At 47.3% G+C, this 21854-nt stretch overlaps 2 protein-coding genes across 6 annotated transcripts in view; one reads left to right on the top strand and one right to left on the bottom strand.

Moving 5' to 3' along the window:
* LOXL2 (lysyl oxidase like 2) overlaps positions 1-6100 on the top strand; it is a 98922-nt gene extending 92822 nt beyond the window's left edge. For 4 of the 5 annotated variants that reach the window (XM_073324947.2, XM_073324949.2, XM_073324951.2 and 1 more), the window contains 4 exons: positions 40-155; positions 1015-1151; positions 3347-3458; positions 4006-6100. In XM_073324947.2, coding sequence (XP_073181048.1) covers positions 40-155; positions 1015-1151; positions 3347-3458; positions 4006-4085 — 445 coding nt within the window. In that variant the 3' untranslated portion in view covers positions 4086-6100. Of the gene's footprint in view, positions 1-39; positions 156-1014; positions 1152-2697; positions 2783-3346; positions 3459-4005 lie in introns of those variants that run through there. The other variant, XM_073324952.2, reaches the window with a different exon arrangement.
* Positions 6015-21481, bottom strand: R3HCC1 (R3H domain and coiled-coil containing 1; the record flags this gene model as incomplete). Its single annotated transcript, XM_078850633.1, has 8 exons — positions 6015-6754; positions 9395-9490; positions 10663-10733; positions 12590-12762; positions 13709-14936; positions 17695-17832; positions 19755-19884; positions 21283-21481. Coding segments are annotated over 8 exons (2178 nt in total), but the record flags the coding sequence as incomplete, so codon positions are not given.
* Between the last annotated feature and the right edge of the window lie 373 nt (positions 21482-21854).

Genomic DNA, 21854 nt, shown 5'->3' with positions numbered 1-21854 from the left:
CTATCCTAACTAAAGACTATATTTCTTTGTCTCTTACAGACATTATCACAGCATGGAGGTTTTCACACACTACGACCTGTTGAACCTCAATGGTACCAAGGTGGCCGAAGGACACAAAGCCAGTTTCTGTTTGGAAGACACTGAATGTGAAGCAGGTACTCTTGCTATATCCACATAGTGTGGGAAGTTTGTGTAGGGAATTTATTGGTGTTCTCAGAATCCAAAGACCCAGCCATGTCCCTTAGCAGGGAGGATGGCGAACTTGCTCATCCAAGAGCTGTGATTGTTCTTGAGGCAAAGGAGGTCAATGCTTCCTAGTCTTTAAACCACGAAAAGAGTCGAAATCTATTGGTGCTTACAAAAGGTTCCTGGTGCCATTACATGAAGAATAACGAGCTTCAAACGTGCTCAGCTCATTGGGTGCAGGGCTGTTTGGAGTCAGAAATGTAAGGCCAGATTTTCCAATGACACAAGTATTTCCTAGCCACAGATCTGGGTGATTAGGTAGGAAAAAGGTGTGCATGATATCATCTTGTTCTCTGCCCCTGCAGACTGTTATAGCTGCAACATTTTGGATGAGACCTAAAGTCTCTTGAGGGAGTTGAAGGAACCACTGGTACTTTCTACATGAGAAGTGCTAACCTGCTGTCACGGATAAATTCCAACTCATGTATTTACATTCTGTTTTCCTAAAACTCCCCCTCTAATTTCAAAAGGACACAGAATTATTTACTTCCTCTCATGTAGCATTGTGGCCTTCTGTCACAAACACTGCTGCATTCCACCCCAGAAGTGGCTGCATTTCAGGGGGCTTCCTATCCATTGAGTTCATAAATGCTGCTTTGGGATGGACGCACTATCCTAAGATACGATATTCACCTCAGGAGCACTGTGTATACGCTCTTCTGTTCACAGAGGAACTGCCTGTCTCATAGTGATGTTAAGAGAATACCCACCACACCAGCTGCGATTGTTCTGACATGCACTCTGTGTCCACACCTCTTTCCTCTGTAGATGTGCAGAAACAGTACGAATGTGCTAATTTTGGGGAACAAGGAATCACAGTGGGATGCTGGGATGTCTATCGTCATGATATTGACTGCCAATGGGTTGACATTACTGATATCCCACCAGGAGATTACCTCTTCCAGGTATGTGGGGACTGGAATGTGGGCAGTGGAGGTGGTCACTTGTCTACTGGTATCTAGCAGCAAACTGGTTACATTTCTATCAATCTTAAGTGATTTTAAAAATAAGCTCAAGGTAGCATGGCCAGTTACAATAGACAGATCATGAGAAGAGGTGTAGGTTAGATACTAGAAAAAAAACTATTTCACTAGGAAGGTGGTGAAGCACTGGAATGGGAGGTGGTAGAATCTCCATCCTTAGATGTTTTTAAGGCCCGGCTTGACAAAGCCCTGGCTAGGATGATTTAGTTGGGATTGGTCCTGCTTTGAGCAGGGGGTTGGACTAGATGACCTCCTGAGGTCTCTTCCAACCCTAATCCTCTATGATCTGCACCATATTTTGAATACCGTACAATTGTTCCAGCCTTCCTTCAGAAATGCTCTCAAGTCATTTTCGGACAAAAATTTAGGTGACTGGTGATAAAGTGTTTTACAAACCCCCGTGTAAAGAGCATTGTCTGTAATTTAAGGAGTGAAAAGAATTCTGATCATTCTCATGCACTCCTTTCAACTCCTTTCAACATTGCAGCATGGGAATCCACTAGTGCTACTTCAGTCAGTTTCACGTTAATGCTACTTTCATTGCCCAAGTGAACTGAAATTCAAACCAACTATGGAAAGGGTAAAAAATCTAAAACCTTTCATGTACACAGAGAGCAGAGAGAAAGCTTTTTAAATAAACTAGTTTGGTCTTGACAGCTGTCCTATTAAATACAATCAAGCCTCCCCTTTTCCTGTAAGCTTTGAGGCAGGTCCAGTGTCTTCAGTTGGGACTGAGAAGCACCTAGCTCTTTGGGCACTGCGAGCATGCAAATAATATTGCAATCAAATGTGAAAAATCCTCTTCCATGCGAAACTGTTTCATTGTGTCTAAGGAAATCTCTTGTGATGTAGCAAAGAGTTTTAAAGGACTTACTAATACAGCTGGTCAGAAAATAAACTGAAAAATAGTTTGAAAAAAATGCAGGCTTTTAAAAATATTCTGACCAGCTCTTCTTCTTAATTATTTGTATTACCGTAGACCTTGGAGCCCTAGTCCTGTGCCAGGCGCTGTATGGGGTGGATTTGATTTAAATCACCACTCAGAAAGACTTGATTTAGTCATGGCTTTCTACGTAAAAGTGCATTCTTGTTGGTTGTTATAATCTTAATACATATTCTTCACAACTCAGAGATAGATGTAGGCTTCATATTTAGAAGGTACACACTATACATTTTTAAATAGTGATTTATTTTGAAAGTTTTCAGATTAGTTTTACAGCTCTATCAGAAAATGAAATGTTTAATTGGTTATTTCATTTACCAAAGGTAATTGAAGCAGATATTTATGAAGTCATTGGGCGGTAAACTATCATTAGTCTTAGGAGGAGACCATCACCAGACAGACACTTTAAATTGTTTTATTTAACTAAAACAACAACGTTAAGTATTCTGTATTTTTTTCTTCAACAGCAAACATATATTTTAACAAAACAACCCTATGTCCCTCACTTCTCACATTTATCTCCAGACTTCTTCTCCTTGTCCAGATCTATTCCACCCCCAACAATCTTCTATTCCTTGAACTTTTTGAACCTTTGCACTTTTAGAGAGAGGTAAGGGATTGACTCTGTGTACACAAATTTGCAGAGGGACAATAGAGTTGAGGTCTGTTATTTCTCACCTCTCTATGTATTTATTTATTTAAAAACATTTTTGCTGTTAACAAGTATGTTGTCTCTAGAGCCACAAATCCACAGTCTGAGAACTGCAAGACTGAGCATTGAGTCCCATTGGGTAGATTAGAAAGATTAACCTAAATAATCTATACGGGAACCCCATGAAATTGGGTCCCTAATCCATGAGCGATTGTAATGTTTAAGAAAAGTTTTGTAAATGAGTTCCATGAATATATTGTCTCATACTATCAAGTAAGAATGTAAAATTCCTATTCCATACTGAGATATCTTTGAGCTATAACGTATCTTAATTAAAGCTACCTTTAGATTGGTTTTTTTCTTCAAAAAGCATTTTATCAAAAAAAAATCTGTTTCTTTTAAAGTCATTGTATAGCACCAGCATGGATAAAAATCAAACACCAAAGAAAGAGACCATCTTCTTTGCCATTTACATTTCACTGAACATCTTTCATTGGTTCTATGATGTTTACCTTTTCCCAGATCGTCATTAACCCAAACTACGAAGTGGCAGAATCGGATTATTCAAACAACGTGATGAAGTGCAAGAGCCGGTATGATGGACAGCGCATCTGGATGTACAACTGCCATCTAGGTAAGCAGGAGCACGGGGGAAGCTAAGCTGAGCTGTTCAAACAATAGCTGTTGCTATGGCATGCAGCGGGAGCTACAGGTTAGAGCCAGCTGCTGGGAGTCAAATTGTGTGTTCTGCTTCTGCCACTAACTTGCTCTGTTGTATGGGGCAGGTCACTTACCAGCAGTTCCTGTTTTTGCGCAGGTGCAAAAGATGATATTGGTCGATCTCGGAAGGAAATTGTGGGATGTTGGGTGAGGTGTACAGCCAAGTGTTAGTTTTATTCTTCCCCTCACTCCTTCAGTAGTGTATGAACTGAAGCTGAGCTATATGCTTGTCAAATGTTAATAGAATTAAATAGCCAAAAGGTAAGCAATGGCCCTTGATCCAAGTTCAGAACTCCCCGTGGTGTGGAGGAAAACTCACCTTGTGGCAGCTTAGAAACAGAGGCGTAATTTACTCAATTTACCTGGTTTGTTGTGCATCTGCCTTTGGTGTCAGAGGCATAATTTACACAGTCTCAAGTGATACCTTGCTGACGGTACCTGGTTCTCTCTGCCTCTCTCAGGTGACTCCTTAGGCCAAGAAATGGAAGAGAAGTTTGATCACTTCAGCGGACTCACAAATAACCAGGTGTCCACGCGGTAGAGCAGCCGGCCTCCCACCCATTATTTAAGGAAGCAGGGATGCCTGTTTGCAACTTCCCTAACCACTGCACAGAAAAAGAAACCAAGTAAACAACCATGGACTTCAAATTAGCATCGTAAGTTATTCTCAGCGACACCCTCCATACCCATTTCAGGTGCTCAGCACACTAGGAAACAGAATTCGCTTTGTAACTTCACTCCTAATATTAAGATGATTTGGAACCAGACTTTAATTCCACTAGGCCCCCATGTCCTCGCAGCTAGGGCTTCACATCCATCCAGGCTAACCTGTTCACTGGAGACTCCCTCCCACCTTGTTCATCTGCACAGTTCCAGGCTGCAGTGAGCAGATTGCAGAGGTGGCGGTGGTTTCCTTTGGGTGAGGACAACCTACATGTGTCCCTACCATTGACAGTGTTTCAACATACTTCCCTCTCAGCTGCCTTGCTCCTGTCTTAGCATCTTTATGCTTTGAGCCGAGTCTGAACGGACATTGCTTTTCTAAAGGTACTTAAATCCAACTCCTCCTCAGTCCTGCCATGAAAATACCCAATTTAGCACATAGCTAAGAAAAACTGGAGCACCTTCCTGACACCAGGAAGCTGCCAAGTGTAATTTAATACTGTAACATAAGCTTGTTCATTTCAAATGCTCCACTCACAGTTTGATCTTTAAAAGGCACATCTAAAGCAGGGCTAGTACGCACTGTGTTCTCTACAGTACTTACCAGAACTCCACACAGCTACAAGTGAATTATGCAATCTAGACCTGGAAAAGTTCCATTATTTAGCACACATCCTTGTGTTGGGAGACTAAACAGCATTTCTGCTGCACACTAAGCTGTTCATCCAAATGATTTTATGTACATCTATTTCCTTCCAACACCTTTTAAGATAGATATTACATCTGAGCCTTTTCTTTAAAGGGTGAATATAGTTAATCATTGTATCATCAATATACTTTTACAAAGATAACTTATTGGCCTTTACTGTCAGGGATCTGGATCTTTGCGTTATGTCAGACCACCTGTGTAAGCAATTTTTTAAAAGAGATTTTACACGTCGGTAAATGCATAATGGTGCTAAGTGTGTTCCTCTGTTTGTTTGAGGACACATGTTGCTACATGTCTTCAGACACACACCTACTTGAATAAAAATCTCCTTTGCCCAGAAAAGAGTTTTATATGCCATTTTTGTGTATGTTCATTGAGTGACCTGGAAATTTAGTTCTTTCACCCCTCTGCCATGTGGCTGGGGCAAGGGACTGGGAGCCAGGATACCTGGGTTCTACTCCCACTCGCTTGCTCTGAGTCAGCAAACCAACTAAAGGGACTTCAACAAACCTGAGCTCTAGTCACTTCTTAAGTTACAGCAAAGGCTGGTATTGCATCAGCTGAGTGCAAATTGGAAAATCACTTAGTTATACTAACATTACTGGACTGAAATGTTTTATCTTATTACGCACCTAAAGTGTGATTGAAGTTGGATGTGTCCCTTTAACCTCATTTTTGCTCTCTCTAACCTACCTCACAGGGGTGTTGTGAGGTGTAAGGAATGCCTGCCAAGCCCTTTGCTAATGTCTATCAGAGGATCTTCAAGTATGTATCTAATAAATACTAAGTTATTCCTCTCTGCCTAGAGAGAGGCATCTGGCTAAAGTTTTGCACCTACAGTAATCTGGAAAGCTCCATTTTGTTCTGAGGAGGAGAGACTTTAGTAAAGGCCTGAGCCTGAAGAATGTTCAAAAGCCTGAGCTCCTGCAGTGGGAGTCTTGCAGCATTCTCTCAGGATCAGGGGATGTCAAGTTCTGGCTTCCCCCCCAAATCAGTGGATAAGAACACTCCTTGAAATACTGCACCATCACAACCCTGAGCATGCTTGTTACATACTGTGTATCCAGAAAAACTGATGCTGCCACATGCATTTGCTGCTTATCAGTTTTGTGGTATAACTTTATTTTAACAAACGTCAGCTTTACAACTTCAGTAAACATTAAACAGCTATTGACTCCTGCAAATGTGTTGCTCTGTGTTTCTTGCTTCCAATCAAGGCCCAAAGTATTCCCTTCTTCCCTCCCACAACGTTCAATCTAGGGCAGCTCTTATGAGAGGCTTTATACATTTTAAAAGAATTTAGTGCTTAGATCTAGGAGGCTTTGCTGTTGTAGCTATCACAGCCCATGAGTGGAGATTACCAATCACCCCAAAGTGGCAATGAGCTGCTTTGGCAGGGTGTTGATAAACACCTGCTGGGGACTAAGATAAAATGCTCTCCCTAGTAAAGAGCTAGTTTACAGTGGCCTCTGTACCCTGGATTAGTGAGAAATAATTTGAAAAACTAGGTGGCCCATTTCCCAGAATGCAACAAGGGAGTTCAATATTAACAACAGTAAACTTGTTCCCTTCCTTCATTTAAAGGGGGAAAAAAACCCAACTCCACAGTGTGTCCTAATGGCAACTCACTGTTCCGCATGCAGTTTGCTATCCCACCCATGCTCCTTTGAAGCTTGTCTTCAGCCCAGGGTCAGTTTACTCTTCCAAGTTCCCAGGATGTAGCACGTCACCACCTGAGACTCTCTGCTTTCTGTGCTGCAACCCCAGAGCCCTTGTCACCAGCCTTCTAGCCACTGCAGTGTCAGTCTGGGGTCTCTCTTTAGCCAGCTGAAGGAGCTCTAAATAAAACAGATGAGAAATCAAACAAAATGGAGGAGAGGGGGAAGTCCCCCTAATTAAATTCTCTTAGTTTAGGAACACACTCTCGTAGCTAAACTACATAACTGGGAGTCAGCTCTTCCACAGAGTCACCGTGCAATTACAGGCAAGTCATTTCACCACTGTCTCAACCATCCTACCTCACACCAGGGGACTTTACTGACCTGCCTCAATGGGATGCTGAGGGGCCAAATTTATTGTCTGTAATACACATAGATTCAAAGACAAAAGGCAAAGTGTTATATTCAAATAGCTTAACCTGGTCCCTCACTGCAGTGGTAGAGAGCCTTCAGTGATTAAAATTCACCAACTGCTTCAGAACCACTCCTGGCAAAATTTAGCAATTCAGATACCAAGAAAAACTGACATCAGTTGAGACACTCACTCTGAAAGCCTAGTGCTAACCCCTCGGAAAGCAGACTGCTTCAACTCCTAAACATTTTGAAATGATTGTGTAGATTTTAAAAGGCTTTTCTGAAGAGCCCATTTGCCCAAGGTTATTGGCAATTGCTGCTGTTAACCACCAGCTGGCTTGTTAAAGCTTCAAAATGATTACTTTTTTTTTTTTTTTAAAAAGAAAAGCCAACATTTTACCAAGTCCAAACCCACAGGCTCAATAAGCGTTCGTTTAATATACAGTGGATTTGATACCAGTAGAGTCGTTTAACTGTTTGCAAACTTGAAATCATCCAGTGAGCAATATGGCTTGGCCTGGGTTATTAAAAGATTGTTCAAACAAAAAAACTGGAGGCAGCCCAACGGCAGCAAAAAAAACAAGAGGGACAGTGGCTCAATTTATCCATTCCACAGCTTGGAAAATAAATCACCAGTATTCCTGACAAGGTTCTAAAGGGGACACTGTCAGCTAGTTTAGGTTTTGGTAAAAACGGGGTTTTTTTTAATTAAATACAATTTTGTTCAGGTTCAAACATTCCTCCGCAACCCTGATATCACACCCCTAGCCTAGCGCACAAGAATCAGGATGTGAACTAGACCAGTCCCTTCACCATACAAGCTGAACAAAAGTGGGAAAAGCTAATTGGATTTGTTGAAAAATTCAGTTTCAATAATCTAGCCATGCTAGTAACTCAGGAAGTGGTAAAAAAATGACAGTGTCCTTTTAATTAATACTGAAATTTATTTTGACTGCAATATACTGGACAAACACGGTAATTATATGTACAGTGAAATCTTTATATTGCGCCAAGATGCATGACATTTCACTTTTACTGCAGCAAGCATAACTGATTACAGTATGATTTTAAAGTAATCAAATGAACTGAATGTTACTAACTCTGAATGGCTAAGCTTAAACAATTTTATCTGAATCTGCTACTGAATAATAAAAATTATGCCAACCACAAAGTACTAACTGCTATTGGTTTCATTTTCTGTGATATTTAATTGTTTGAACTAATTAGCGTAGGGGGAAAATGTACCATGAGTCTCTATTAACATCAATTAATATACACCCCAGATCCCCAACATCAATGGTGGAAACAGATCTCATTCTTGACTGCTATTTATGCTTTATACAACTGAAGCAAGTGGCATCGAAAAGGAGCCCTACATTCACCAGAGTCCGTGCTTCAGTGCTGAGGCCCCACTGAAAGCAATGGAGTTTAAGCATGTGCTTAAAAGCAACCAGTCAGTCAATCCCGTCTGTACTGTCAGAGTGCAACACAGGCTCTCTTACCACCAATCTAATTCTACCCCCAAAACTTTTGGTACCTCTCCCTGAAGTCAGTGGGAACTGTGACTGTACCAGAGCGCGGAACTGGCTCCTGTGTTACTGTACACAATGCCTCCTGGTGGGACTTGCTGCTTTTCAAAAGGATATTTACTAATAATGCATTCAGCAGCAGGCTGCATTTAGCAGAGGACAGGTGGAATAATGTAGAAGTTACGGTATTTAACAGGCTACGGACAAGATTTTTAAGCTTGGGTGTCCATAGGGTCTGATTTTCGAGGGTGGGGATATCCCTGCAGCTCTCTCTGATATTAGAGCTGTCTGTGAAAAGCAACTTTGCAAATCAGGTCAGTTATTTAGGTGCCTAACTGTGGGCACCCAACTATAAAAATTTTGGCCTATGCTAAAAAATAAAGATCTGTGATCTTCCTCTGCATGCTTTGTTCTCCTGTTACAAACACACAAGACAACTACTTGATCACGCCACTCCTTAAGGCAGCAGATGGTTTTGAGGTGTGCCACAAAAGTCAGAAAAGTGACTTGCAACAAGACTGAGTTGGTGTGTTAATACTCTTATTCCACCTCTGATGTGCTCCCCTTCACAGTCACTTTTCTAATCTACAGACCCAGCTGGATTCTTTCTGCCTCAGGCATCATAACTCAAAATCTTCCATGAGCAGAATTAAGGTGACAATTGATGCATGAGGCAGAAAAGAATTCAGCTCACCCTCCTACACCACAACAGTGCCAATAAAGCCACAAGAGTAAACACCTGTTCTTAAAGCAGTAAAGGTCTTTACTGTGGGTTTATTTTTAAATCCAGTATAATTAATAAGTTAGCCACAGTAACCACCCCTAGCAGCAGAAGATATGCAAAACAAGGAGCAAACGCAAATCAAAGGTTTCTTACTTGGTCGCTGAAGTGCCTTGGTTTTAGACTGTCTTGTCCCATGGATCAAAGATCGGATCTTTAGAGAAGGATAACTCTGTCCCAAGGCCTGAGATGCTTCAAAGAATAAAGATCGCTATGGTCAACAAGCTGAATTTTTGTAACTATAAACAAAGTTCAGTGAACACACCACCACTGAAGCCAATGGAATGACACCATTTTATCTCAGCTGATGATCTGGCCTTAGATTTTTAGCGGAATTTATTCAATTCACTCATGTTGAATCCCATAGGCCTTGGGCCTGCAAGATTCCCACTGAAATTTGTAACTGCTTTGTTCAGGACAGATCAGGGATGATAGGATCAGGCCCCACATATAGAATGAAGGCTTTCTGCATATACGCACAGCCAGACATGAACTGCTCTAAGGAACATTATGAGCTGGGGGTCAGTTTGCCATAAGGTCAGGTGTTTTGACCTAGATGTCACAAGCCGTTAATCATGTCCCCTTTGTTGTAGGCTTGCTAGAATTTTGTTCATTTTTGAGAATAAACCCAGTTGGCAGAACGGATTCATTTCTAAAATGCAAAATGATTCACACACTAATTCCTTATACAGGGAGTCCCAGCAGCCTGGTTATTACCCAAGCCAATTAAAAACCTGCAAAGCAGAGTTTCCGCAGAACATGTACTTCATAGAAGAGAACATCAACAATGCAGAATTAATTCTAGGTTCTTGTGTCAGAAGTTGAACCTGTGGTTTAAAGAAGTTTAAAGTTGGGGGAGGTGGCAGGGCAGGGAACTGGCATCAATGTTTTGCAGCTGCTTAGATTCAGAACTGGAATGACTTGGCATGCACTGTCAGCGGTATCTCCCATGACCGTGACAGAAGGTTGCTTCATTCAGGAACCAGGACGCCTAACAGCTGTGGGAGAGACTTTCACTTCCATAGGGTGTGCAAGGGTGATGAGAAGTTAGAGAACTCTCCACGCCCACATAGGGAAATGGATTTCTTTTCAACTGCCAGTGAGAATGTGCGATTTGGGATGAAATTGGATTTAATCCTAAATACGATTTCCTTACCAATACCACGCTGTGGACCTGGCTCTTCCACATTTCACCTTACCAGAAGGAATGGGGCATCTTCTTTTTAGTAACAGAAACCCAATGACCCCCACTGGAATTCAGCTTACAGGGCAAGTGGAATTTTAAGGTTCCGCAACTCTTTACCGTGCAACATTGGTGAAGTCCCACCAACGCCATAGGTTACTAAAGAATCAAGTCACGTTACCTGCTGCCAGACTGGAAAAGATACCCAGGGCATGAGTGTCATCGACCCACTGAATTTTGAAACCACTCTTGCTACAAAGAAAAAGGAGAGCAACACCATAAACAATCTGGCAAATAGCGTCAGTTAGTAATATCAGTACTTAGGGGTGCTTTTCATCCCTAGATACCCAGTGCTTTACAAAGCATTATCCCCTTTTTGTAGGTGTGGGAAGACAGAAGTAGAGGGGCGAAGTGGAACTTATTCAAGGCCCCACAGTGACTTAATAGAAGAGGCGGGCACAGAATCCACATATCCTGAACCCCACTCAAGTGCCCCCCCCCACCAAGGGCTTGTTGCCCCCAGTGATTACACATTTCTTTAAAAGAAACACATGGTTTAATTCCAATCCCAGATTTGGGATGTGTCATGGAAAGAGCTAAGCGTTATGTATCATTCAGACAAATTGATTCCTCCAATGTCAACAGGAATGCGGGTGCAAGAAGTGCAAGCGTCAGAAAGGGGTACCAAAAAAAAAGGGGGGAGAGAGAGAGAGAGTTTTTAAGCGCATGAAAGCCAACCAACCAAAACATTCAAAGACTCCCCAGCAGCACTGGAAACTCCAATGCCATTGCTTTATGCTAGGGGCATGAGAACTGGAAAACTATCAGTTTCGTTTTAATGATAGCCTTCAGCCCGGTCCCCCATCAGAGCTAAGTGCATAAAGTAAATGCCGAGGACAGACTGTAAAAAGTAGCTTGTGTCTTTCGGAGTTAACGTTACTATTAAGCTACAGGGTCTCCTGCAGAAACTTACCACCACACCATTATGTACATTAAGCAGGTGGTAGGGAAGAGCATGAATGCGTATCCATCTGCAGATGCAATAATCAAACATTTTTGCAGAGTGGACGCTGGTCACAGCTCCACTGTTAAGGGGATGAATTTTGTTCTGACACGACAATCAATGCACTCCTTAAGGAGCTTTCATTGGATTACTGCCTCCGTGCTACACATTTACACGATCAATCTTACCTCTGAAAGAGCAAAGTAAGGACCCAATCCTTACTGCATTTTCAGCAGCGACCCCAAGGACTGAATATACTTTAGGAGTTGAACTCTAATCAACAGGTGTAATTTTACGCAGGAACTCTGATACTACAGTGATGAGGGCCGTTTAAGGAAAGATAGTCCGGTGGTTAGCACGCTAGCCTAGAACTTGGGAGAGCTAGGATCAGTTCCCTGCTCTGCCACAGACTTCCTCTGTGACCTTGGGCAAGACACTTAGCCTCTGAAAGGTGCGGAACTGGAGTGTTGTGAGGATAACAACATTAAAGATTGTGAAAAACAGAGCTTTACGGATGAAAGGCCGATATAATATTATTATTATAATATCAGCACCTACCTAACAAGCAGTCCCACTGAAATCCATATGATACTCACATGACTAAAGTCATGCACCTTTGTACGTGTTTGCCGGATTAGGGCCTAAAGAATCACGATTTCTATTTTTATAGAGAAATCGAGGATAATACAAATAAACCACCTCGCTCTCATATAGCGCCTTCCATCACTACATCTCAAAAAGGTTAACAAAAGGAGGTCAGTAACATTATCCCCATTTTATAGATGGGAAAACTGAGGCACAGAGCAGCAAAGTGACTTGCCCCAGGTCACCCAGCAGGCCAGTGGCAGAGCCAGGAATAGACCCCAGGTCTTCCGAGTCCCAGTTTGGTGCTCCAGCCACTAAAAACAATGCAAAGACAGAACTGAAATGCAATGAAACTTCGTCAGATTCTTGCACTGGCCCTTGAAACAATTTATATCGTGTATGCAAGGCTGCACGCATCCTGCTCACTTCACTCAGGCACTTGGCACCACTGATGTCAAGCGGAATGTCTTTAAGCTCGGACGGCAAGCAGGAACTGCCCTGTTCTGAGGTAGGTACTTACTGGAACTCTGAAAATGCTTCCATCAGATGCTCCGTTTTCAGGGATGGCAGGAAATCGTAGATCTCTGTAACATGTCCAAAATCTCCCTCATTGATCTGTGCATCCCCATAGCTGGAATAATCGAACTGGATCTTCTCGACGCTAATGTCCTTTACAGTCAAGTAAGTTGCAATCTGGGAGGAGAAGAGTGTTAGATGTCAAGGTGCATTTCTAATATTGCAGGAGAAGCCAATGAGCAAGGACATTTAGGGGTCTTCAAAAATGCAATGTTCTATCAAGCACAAAGTATGCCTGTACATTTTACATATACAGGGGCTAGGGTGCAAGCCTGGGATGAGACCTGGGTTCAATTCCCTGCTCTGCCACACCCTTCCAGTGTGACCTTGGGCAGGTCACTTAGTATCTCAGTTCCCCACCTGTACAATGGGGATAATAGCACTGCCCTGCCTCACAGGATAAATGCTCTAAAGATCATGAGATGCTCCGATACTACAGGAATGGGAGCCATGTAAGATACTTAGGACTGATCCCACCGGAAAATGGCATAACCAGTTTAGCCACCAGCTTTCCCCTACACGCTGCTCCAACCAACATGCCTGCACCCTGCTCTGGAAAGACCCCTATAGGGATGAGAGGGGAATTCAGCTCCCATCGCCCATTCAGTCTTTGGCCTGTGCTGTTCAACAGACCCAGTTAGCAGCAGAAGGGCTTTAAGATGGAGACCCCTGGCTGCTAGGAAATGGATTGAGACCCACCTGTGTGTACCACACAGCCCACTGCCTGAGCCATCCACTCCCCAGTCATTTCACAGTCACACAGTCTAGAGAATACTTAACCCTACCTCGAGGGCAGGGGACTGGACTAGAAGACCTCTCGAGGTCCTTTCCAGTCCTACGATTCTATACTTTTAAGTGGTTCAATAAAAGCAAGCAGGAGCCATAACCAGACGTCTGCCAGAGCCATGACAAAGAGGTGTCTCAAGGGCTCCTCCTCTCCCTTTTAGAGGAAGACGACAGAGCCTCTTAAAATCACTGCCACATCTCTAATCCACAGCCCATCCACTGGTCATTACTGTCACAAATCCAGTCTCTACGGTAACATTCCCATCAAAACCTTTACCTCTTGCAAGAGTTCAGCGCCACAGTCCTCCTCTACGCTGCTCTCCTCTTGCTCATTCACTGCAGGGTTTTCCATGCCTCTATCCTCTGCAGACAATTCCAGCCCACACCGCAGTCTGCCCACCAGCACTGTACAATCCTCATCCCCATCTTCTGGTAGTGATATCTTTTGGGCACGATCCAGTACAGAGGTATCCATGCGGTGCTTATCCTGGTCAGCCAGTATAGATGGTTTTTTACCATACTCCATTCCAGGGGCATCCATACCTCTTTGATTCTGGTTTTCTGGGAGACTTAGGTTCTGGCTACGCTCCAATATGATGGTGTCTGTACAGCCCTCATCCTGGTTTTCAAGTACTGAAAAGTTCTTGCTTTGTTCCAATAAGGAGGCATCCACAGACTCCTTATTCTGGTCTTCTGGCAGGGACAGGTTTTTGCTACACTCTGATAGAGTGGCATTCGTAGAGCCTTTATCCTGGTTTTCCAGGGCCAGTACGTTTTCGCTACACTCCGATACAGTGGCATCCATGGTGTCTTGATCTTGATCTTCTCCTTGGTGCCGGTTTTTGCTACACTCCAATACAATGGCATCTGTACTGCCGTTATCCTGGTCTTCACGTTGAGATAGGGTTTTGCTACACTCCAATGCACGGGCATCTGAACAGTCTTTATCCTGGCCTTCCAATACAGATAGGTTCCTGGCACACTCCCACACAGGGACATCTGAACAGTCCACTGGACACGTGTTACTTTTATCACCACGGATTTCACACACAATATGTTCTTCATATGCCTCTTTAGGGCCCTGGACTTCAGGAATTTCCTTGCTCGGGACTGGATCAAGATTACTTGCTACCCTGCTGGAATTTGTAGTGGCCTCAAAGTTACCCAACTCCTCTGGGGTCCCATCGGTTGCACTTTCAATGCAGCTCCCTGCCTCTTGCACCACATCACCATCTGGCTCAGCTCCAGCTCCAGCCAGGTTTTCGTTTCTCAACTCCTCCAGTTTTTCGCGCATCACCCTGGGGACATACAAAGCTTTATCCGGCTTCCTCCGGGGCTGCCGCCTAGTCCTGCCGATTCCTCTGTTGACTTGAGAGCCATCGGCAGGTACCTCCGCATGGCGCGGCCCCGCGGCTCTGCCTCCCCTACTTCTGGGCTGGAGAGGGCGGTGGGATCTCGCTGTGGTGCTGCAGGAACTGTTCTGATCACCAGGCTCCTCGGGCAACCTAGTGCCAAAACAGCAGGGAAATACATGATGTGCTGGGACACTTCATGCTGTAGTCAAACTTCAGCAGGAGCAGCTTCCCCTCCTTCCTATTACAAGTCAGCACTATTGACAAGATCAAAAGTACAACCATACACACCGTCACCAACGTAGTGCATGCACGTGTCCTTCACAGCAAACTGCGGCCCACAGATCACTTGCTGGTGATCTGTGCAGAGCTGGCTAAGTTACTAGGGCACTGGCTTCACACCCTCCGCTCCAGCTGCTTCCACAAGGGACTAGGCTCTTCACTGCAAGGGAGCCTGGAGGCCTGTAAAAGCAGCTGCCATTTTAGCACGCTGTGCTACAGAGGAGGAGGAGGAAACCGAGAGGAGCATCGAGGGAAGATGGAGAGAAAGGAAAGCAGCTACTGGGCAGTATGTCCAGGGCACATCAGGAGAAAAGGACCAAGTGTTAAGCTGCATACACGGGAAGGAGGGAACCAAGCACGTGCATTAGCACATGACAAGGGGACCAGGCGGCAGCGAAGCCTGAGGAGCAACAAATGAGAAGGGGAGACAAGAAGCTATTAATTCAGAAAACCGGCTATGCCAGGGGTGGGCAAACTTTTTGGCCCGAAGGCCACATCTGGGTATGGAAATTGTATGGTGGGCCACGAACACTCACAAAATTGGGGGTTGGGGTGCGGGCTCCGGCTGGTGGGGCAGGAGGGTGCTCCAGGCTGGGACCGAAGGGTTCGGAGGGCGGGCTGGGGATCAGGGCTGGGGCGGGAGCTGGGGCACAGGAGGGGGTCAGGGGTGCAGGCTCTGGGTGGCGCTTACCTCCAGCAGCTCCTGGAAGCAGTGGCATGTCCCCCCTTCTGCTCCTACGCGGAGGCACAAGCAGGTGCCACCCCTGCAGCTCCCCTTGGCCGCGGCTGCTGGCCAATGGGAGCTGCGGGGGCAGCGCTTGGGGCAGATGCAGTGTGTGGAGCCCCTGGCTGCCCATCTACGTAGGACCCAGAGGGGGGACATGCTGCTGCTTCCAGGAGCCCCGGCACATGCAGTGCGGGGAAAGCCCCAGACCCCACTCCCCGGCAGGAGCTCAAGGGCTGGATTAAGACACCTGCAAGGGCCAGATGTGGCCCCCGGGCCATAGTTTGCCCACCCCTGGGCTATGCTCTGCATTCATCCCTCGATGCGCCACCCAACTGATCATCAAAACAAAGTGAGGGACAGAGTAAACCGTCGGGCTCTAATTCCTGATGGAAAAAAAAATTCTACACCTCCTCCTATTCACTTGGGACAATATAACAACAGCGGCTTCAGACACCCACCCTGCAAAAGCAAGCACAAGTTCCCAGTATTTTGCCTTGCATCATCTATCCTTTTGACAGGTGGATTAAAGGGGCAGCCCATCCACTTACATTTGGCCCAACATTTAATTTCTGACAAATCCCCAAGACTAACAGGAATTTTTCTACAATTTTTTTAAAAAGGGGTCAATGAAAACAATTGTTTTTAACAACAAACATTCATCTCCTGCAGAGCCTGCGGCCCAGACATTGCAGCGCTAAGAAGCTTCGCTCCTCGGTCTAGAATTCCACCTGTCCACCTAAAAGGGACATCACAGCCACTCCGGCCTGAATCCAGGCTGATCGCCAGGCTAACACTGAAAGAGACATAGTCAACTCTCTTTTGACTCAGAATTTTTAAAAAGAGCTTCTACCGAATCTCAGTCCGACAGATGTGTTGAAATGCCCCATACTGTTGTTTTAGGTTGTAATAGGAACTTCTGTTTTTAAACACATACAAATGTCCCTCTGGAGGTTTTGCAACCCAAACATTGCAGCAGTGAGTATCTGAAAACAAAAATGACTGTGCACAAAAGTGAAAGTAATTCTGCTGATTCTTCACAGAGAGAAATGCCAGGGGAGAAAAAACAACGTGACCAAACAGCGTAAGTTACTGACAAACTTATCTGTTTTTTTAATTCTCGCATTTTAATCTTAAAGTGCACATAACAAATAGATGTTTAATACGTACGACTTTTAAGCGGACAACGTCCCTTTAGCTGGGGCACCATAAGGTTAAGTAACTTGTCCAAGATCGCACAGGGAAATGACAGAACAGGAACGGAATTCAAAGAGTTTTGACACCCGGCTTTAACCACTAGCGCACACTCCCTTCCAGTTCGGGGTATAGAACCCAGCACTCCCCATTCCCTGCCTCAGATCTGGGTCTAGATCCCAGGAGTCCTGACTCCCTACTCTAACCACTAGACAACACTCCCTTACAGATCTCGATATAGAACCCAGGCCTCCCGATTCCCTGTCCTGTGCTCCAACTAGACCGAACTCCCTCGCCTTACGCATCTAAATAGAATTCACTGCATTACAAAAGTAGGGTAAAGCTGTTAGCTTTTTGCCTGGATTCAGTACAACTAGGCAGTTTGGTGATTGTCATAGCATCACTTTGACGAGTATTGCTTGAACCCCAAGGGGTGAAATTACCCACAGTTGTAAATTCAGGCCTATTGCGTGAATTGAGGAGGGATAGTTTTGTTGTTCAGCTATGTGACCGGCAGTCAGAACTCTTGGGTTCTATTCATAACTGACTCGCCGTGTGACCCTTGCAAGTCACTTAACCACTCACGGCCTTTTTCCGTATCTGCAGAAGAGAATAGGGATCAAGCCATCCTCACGGGGTGCAGTGAGACCCAGCACCATGAGATGGAAGGCACAGTAAGGGAGAAGTACTGCTGTACCTACAGCACCTTACCTTATGACTGAGTGACATATAACAGTCCTTCTCTTCCATCCTTCCCCAACGGAAAAGCTGCTTAACAAATCGACATTGTCCACAGTCCTGTGGATCAGGTACCTGAGGCGGCTGGACAAGGGGGGGAACAAGAGAACTCTGGAAAAGGAAAACAGGGCATCATCAGCTTGAAATGGGCGGGGAAGGAGAAGCAGAAGCAGACACTGCAAGTCCCCATTAGTGACCCCAAATCACTCCTGGGGATCTTAACTCCATTCCCCGTGGCCAGCGAGCCACATCCCAAAAGCCAATTGGCCTCCTAGCTGGGAGCAACAGCAGAGGGGCTAGAGAGCGAACAGTCTGTGGTGCCTGACATACCCTCGCACCCCTCCAGGGCACGACTGGGTTGGGTCAGCTTGCTCTGCTGTCCCTGTCATGATGTAACTTGCCAACACTGGCAAATTTAGCCTCGCAACACCCCTGCCAGGGAGCGCAGTGTTATTACCCTGCATTGCAGGTGGGGAACAGAGACCCAGAGAGATGAAGAGACTTGCCCAAGGTTACACAGGACAGAGTCTGGAACCGAACCAGGTTTCCCCAGTTCCAGGCCAGTGCTTTCACCAAAAGATTATCCTTCTGCCTTTATCTGTTCTATGGATAAACAAGAGGGCATCAAGGTTGAGACCTTTCAATCCGGCACCTTTCACGGTGTTAAATTCACAGGGAAACCCTTTATTATATGTATCTTCAGAAATTATGAGGTCAAAAAAAAAAGATATTCTGTTTCACATTGCATGGTATTTATACACACACCAAAATCACATCTAGTTTCACGCCCAGTGAAATAGACTATAGACTGGACTTTAATATCTTCCTCAGTCTAAAATACTGTACTAAGCATCCATTTCAAACAACTAGAGTACAAGCAAGTCTACCTGGAACACGTCTCTCTCTCCCATCTAGCCCCTACTCTCTGACACAAACTCATCTGAATCTTATTATCTGTGCACAAGCAGACAGGCAAAACATACTTCTGGAGTGCAGCCAAGCCAAGGGGTTTGTGTTCATCATGCCCCATAGTTGTTTTCTGCTGGGACAGAGAACACTGTGCACAGGAAGGCCTTAGCAGGGAGGGGCTGACGAAGAACAGTTTGATCTTAAACTATTGGTAATAACCCACCAAGCGGGGACATCAAGTGAGCGAGGCTGGGAACTGGCTGTTGTAGAAGTTGCTAGCATCCAGCATAATTCTGGAAGAATAATAGTTAGAGATGGGCCCAGGGCAAAAACCCTGCACTTTGAGAAAGTGCAGATCCAGGCTCAAACTTTGTAACTGATCCCTCTTGCTTTAATGGCCATAAACCATAACCCAGTTCTGAATGGTCTAGGACAGTGGTTCTCAGCCTTTCCAGACTACTGTACCCCTTTCAGGAGTCTGATTTGTCTTGTGTACCCCAAGTTTCACCTCACTTGCTTATAAAAATCAGACATAAAAATACAAATGTGTCCCAGCACACTATTAGTGAAATATTGCTGACTTTCTCATTTTTACCATATAATTATAAAATAAATCAATTGGAATATAAATATTGTACTTACATTTCAGTACACAGCATACAGAGCAGTATAAACAAGTCACTGTCTGTATGAAATTTTAGTTTGTACTGACTTCGCTACGGCTTTTTATATAGCCTGTAGTAAAACTAGGCAAATATCCATATGAGCTGATGTACCGCCTGGAAGAGCTCTGCTTTCCCCCAGGGGTACGCATACCCCTGGTTGAGAATCACTGGTCTAGGACATGGGATCTGGCTCCAAATGTTGCGGCTCAGCCCCCCCATCTCTAATAAAATCTTTCGTCCTGTAGGGCCCATCTGAAGTTACAGACATACAGCAGCAAAGAAATGCAGCCACCTCTGGATGGAGTGCACAGCCACCCAACACCACAAAGCATCCTGCATGACAGTGGGCAAAGGGGACCATAAACATCTTATTATTCACATGGGATAAAAAGGGCCCAGGTTTTGTGGCCCTTATCTGAAAGCTCCTGCAATGTAAACGGCACAACATAAGCCACCTACTTCTCATGCTGGTTTTGGAGCAGAAAATGGTCCAGTTCTTCGGAGACCTTGCAGACGAAGTCATTCTCATTAGGGGAGAGGAAGACACCATCCAAGCAACGCAGCGCCAGGGTGACAGTGGGGAGGTGGCCTGATGGAGGGTGGGACGCAGAGGGAGAGGGTGACAAAAGGCAGCAGGGGAGGGGAGAGGGGCACTCATAAATGCTTTAGCTCCTTGGTACTACTGAGGTCTACAGTGGTTCTGCGCTTTGGAGTAGGCTGCATAGCAGAGCCCGCGCCCACACCCTCCACCCAAAGTCCTATTGCATCCTGTACTGACATCAGCAAGGCCCAAAGGCAATTCCCCGCCCTCCCGGGATCCACCATGGCCCCCACCCGCAGCAATCCCCCAGCCTCTCCAGCATCCACCACCCCAGCCCCAACAAGACCCACAGCAACACCCCCCACACACCTCTCCAGCATCCACCCCCAGCAACCCACCCCCCGGCAAGCATCCACCCCCAGCGGGACCCCCAGCACCCCGCCCCCCCAGCATCCACCCCCAGCGACCTGCCCCCGCCCCTGCCCCCTAGCATCCCCCCGCCCCCAGCGAGACCCCCAGCGACCCGCCCCCGCCCCCCAAGCATCCCTCCGCCCCCAGCGGGACCCCCAGCGACCCGCCCCCCCAGCATCCACCCCCAGCGACCTGCCCCCGCCCCTGCCCCCCAAGCATCCCCCCGCCCCCAGCGACCCGCCCCCGCCCCCCAAGCATCCCCCCGCCCCCAGCGAGACCCCCAGCGACCCGCCCCCGCCCCCCAAGCATCCCCCCGCCCCCAGCGGGACCCCCAGCGACCCGCCCCCGCCCCCCAAGCATCCCCCCGCCCCCAGCGAGACCCCCAGCGACCCGCCCCCGCCCCCCAAGCATCCCCCCGCCCCCAGCGGGACCCCCAGCGACCCGCCCCCGCCCCCCAAACATCCCCCCGCCCCCAGCGGGACCCCCAGCGACCCAACCCGCTCCCCAAGCATCCCTCCGCCCCCAACGGGACCCCCAGCGACCCGCCCCCGCCCCCCAAGCATCCCCCCGCCCCCAGCGGGACCCCCAGCGACCCGCCCCCTAGCATCCCCCCGCCCCCAGCGGGACCCCCAGCGACCCGCCCCCCAAGCATCCCCCCGCCCCCAGCGGGACCCCCAGCGACCCGCCCCCGCCCCCCAAGCATCCCCCCGCCCCCAGCGGGACCCCCAGCGACCCGCCCCCGCAGCATCCCCCCGCCCCCAGCGGGACCCCCAGCGACCCGCCCCCGCCCCCCAAGCATCCCCCCGCCCCCAGCGGGACCCCCAGCGACCCGCACTGGGGGCGCAGGGCCAGCGACCCGGGCCCGGCCCCCCTCCGCTCCCCGGGCCCGGCCCCCCTCCGCTCCCCGGGCCCGGCCCCCCTCCGCTCCCCGGGCCCGCCGCCGGGTGCTCGGAAGGCCGAGGCGCAGCCGCCGCCGGGCCGGAGGAAGCGGGGGGCCGGGGCCGGCCTGCGGGGCGCACCGGGGCCCGCACTCACCGGCAGGCCGGGGACCAGCGGCAGCGGCACCGCGCGGCGTCCGAGCCCCGCTCCTCGGCCGCGGCTCCGCCTCCGCCGGCGCCGCCCCGCGGCCTCCCCGCAGAAAGCCGGGCGTGGGCGGGGACTGACCGGCGCCGCCCCCCCGCTGCCGCCGGCGTGCACGCTGTTTGCGTGAAGGGTTATTTATGGGGATGGCCGGGGCATCTGTGCCTGGCCCGGGCCCCCGTGCTCGGCGCTGTACACGCCGAAGAAAGCGCTGACAGGCTGTGAGGCAAACACAAGGGCCGCAGCTCCACCCCTGGAGTGTGGACACTCAGGACAGCGACAGACAGGGAAGGGGTTGCTGGAGTGAATTCATCCCCACAAGAGGCGGAAGCTAGGTCCACGGACGCTTTCTTCCATCCATCTTGCTGCGTCTACAGGTAGGTTAGGGTGACCGGGTGTCCCCATTTTATAGGGACAGTCCCGCTATTTGGGGCTTTGTCTTATATAGGCACCTATTGCCCTCCTGATTTTTCACACTTGCTATCTGGGCACTGCTGGTGAATTGCTTATAGCACTGACATAGCTTA

This window comes from Lepidochelys kempii, chromosome 26, assembly GCF_965140285.1.
Source record: "Lepidochelys kempii isolate rLepKem1 chromosome 26, rLepKem1.hap1, whole genome shotgun sequence".
In the NCBI taxonomy this organism is placed as follows: domain Eukaryota; kingdom Metazoa; phylum Chordata; order Testudines; family Cheloniidae; genus Lepidochelys; species Lepidochelys kempii.
Note: the sequence above shows the minus strand (reverse complement) of the source record. Positions and strands in the feature narration are given on the sequence as shown.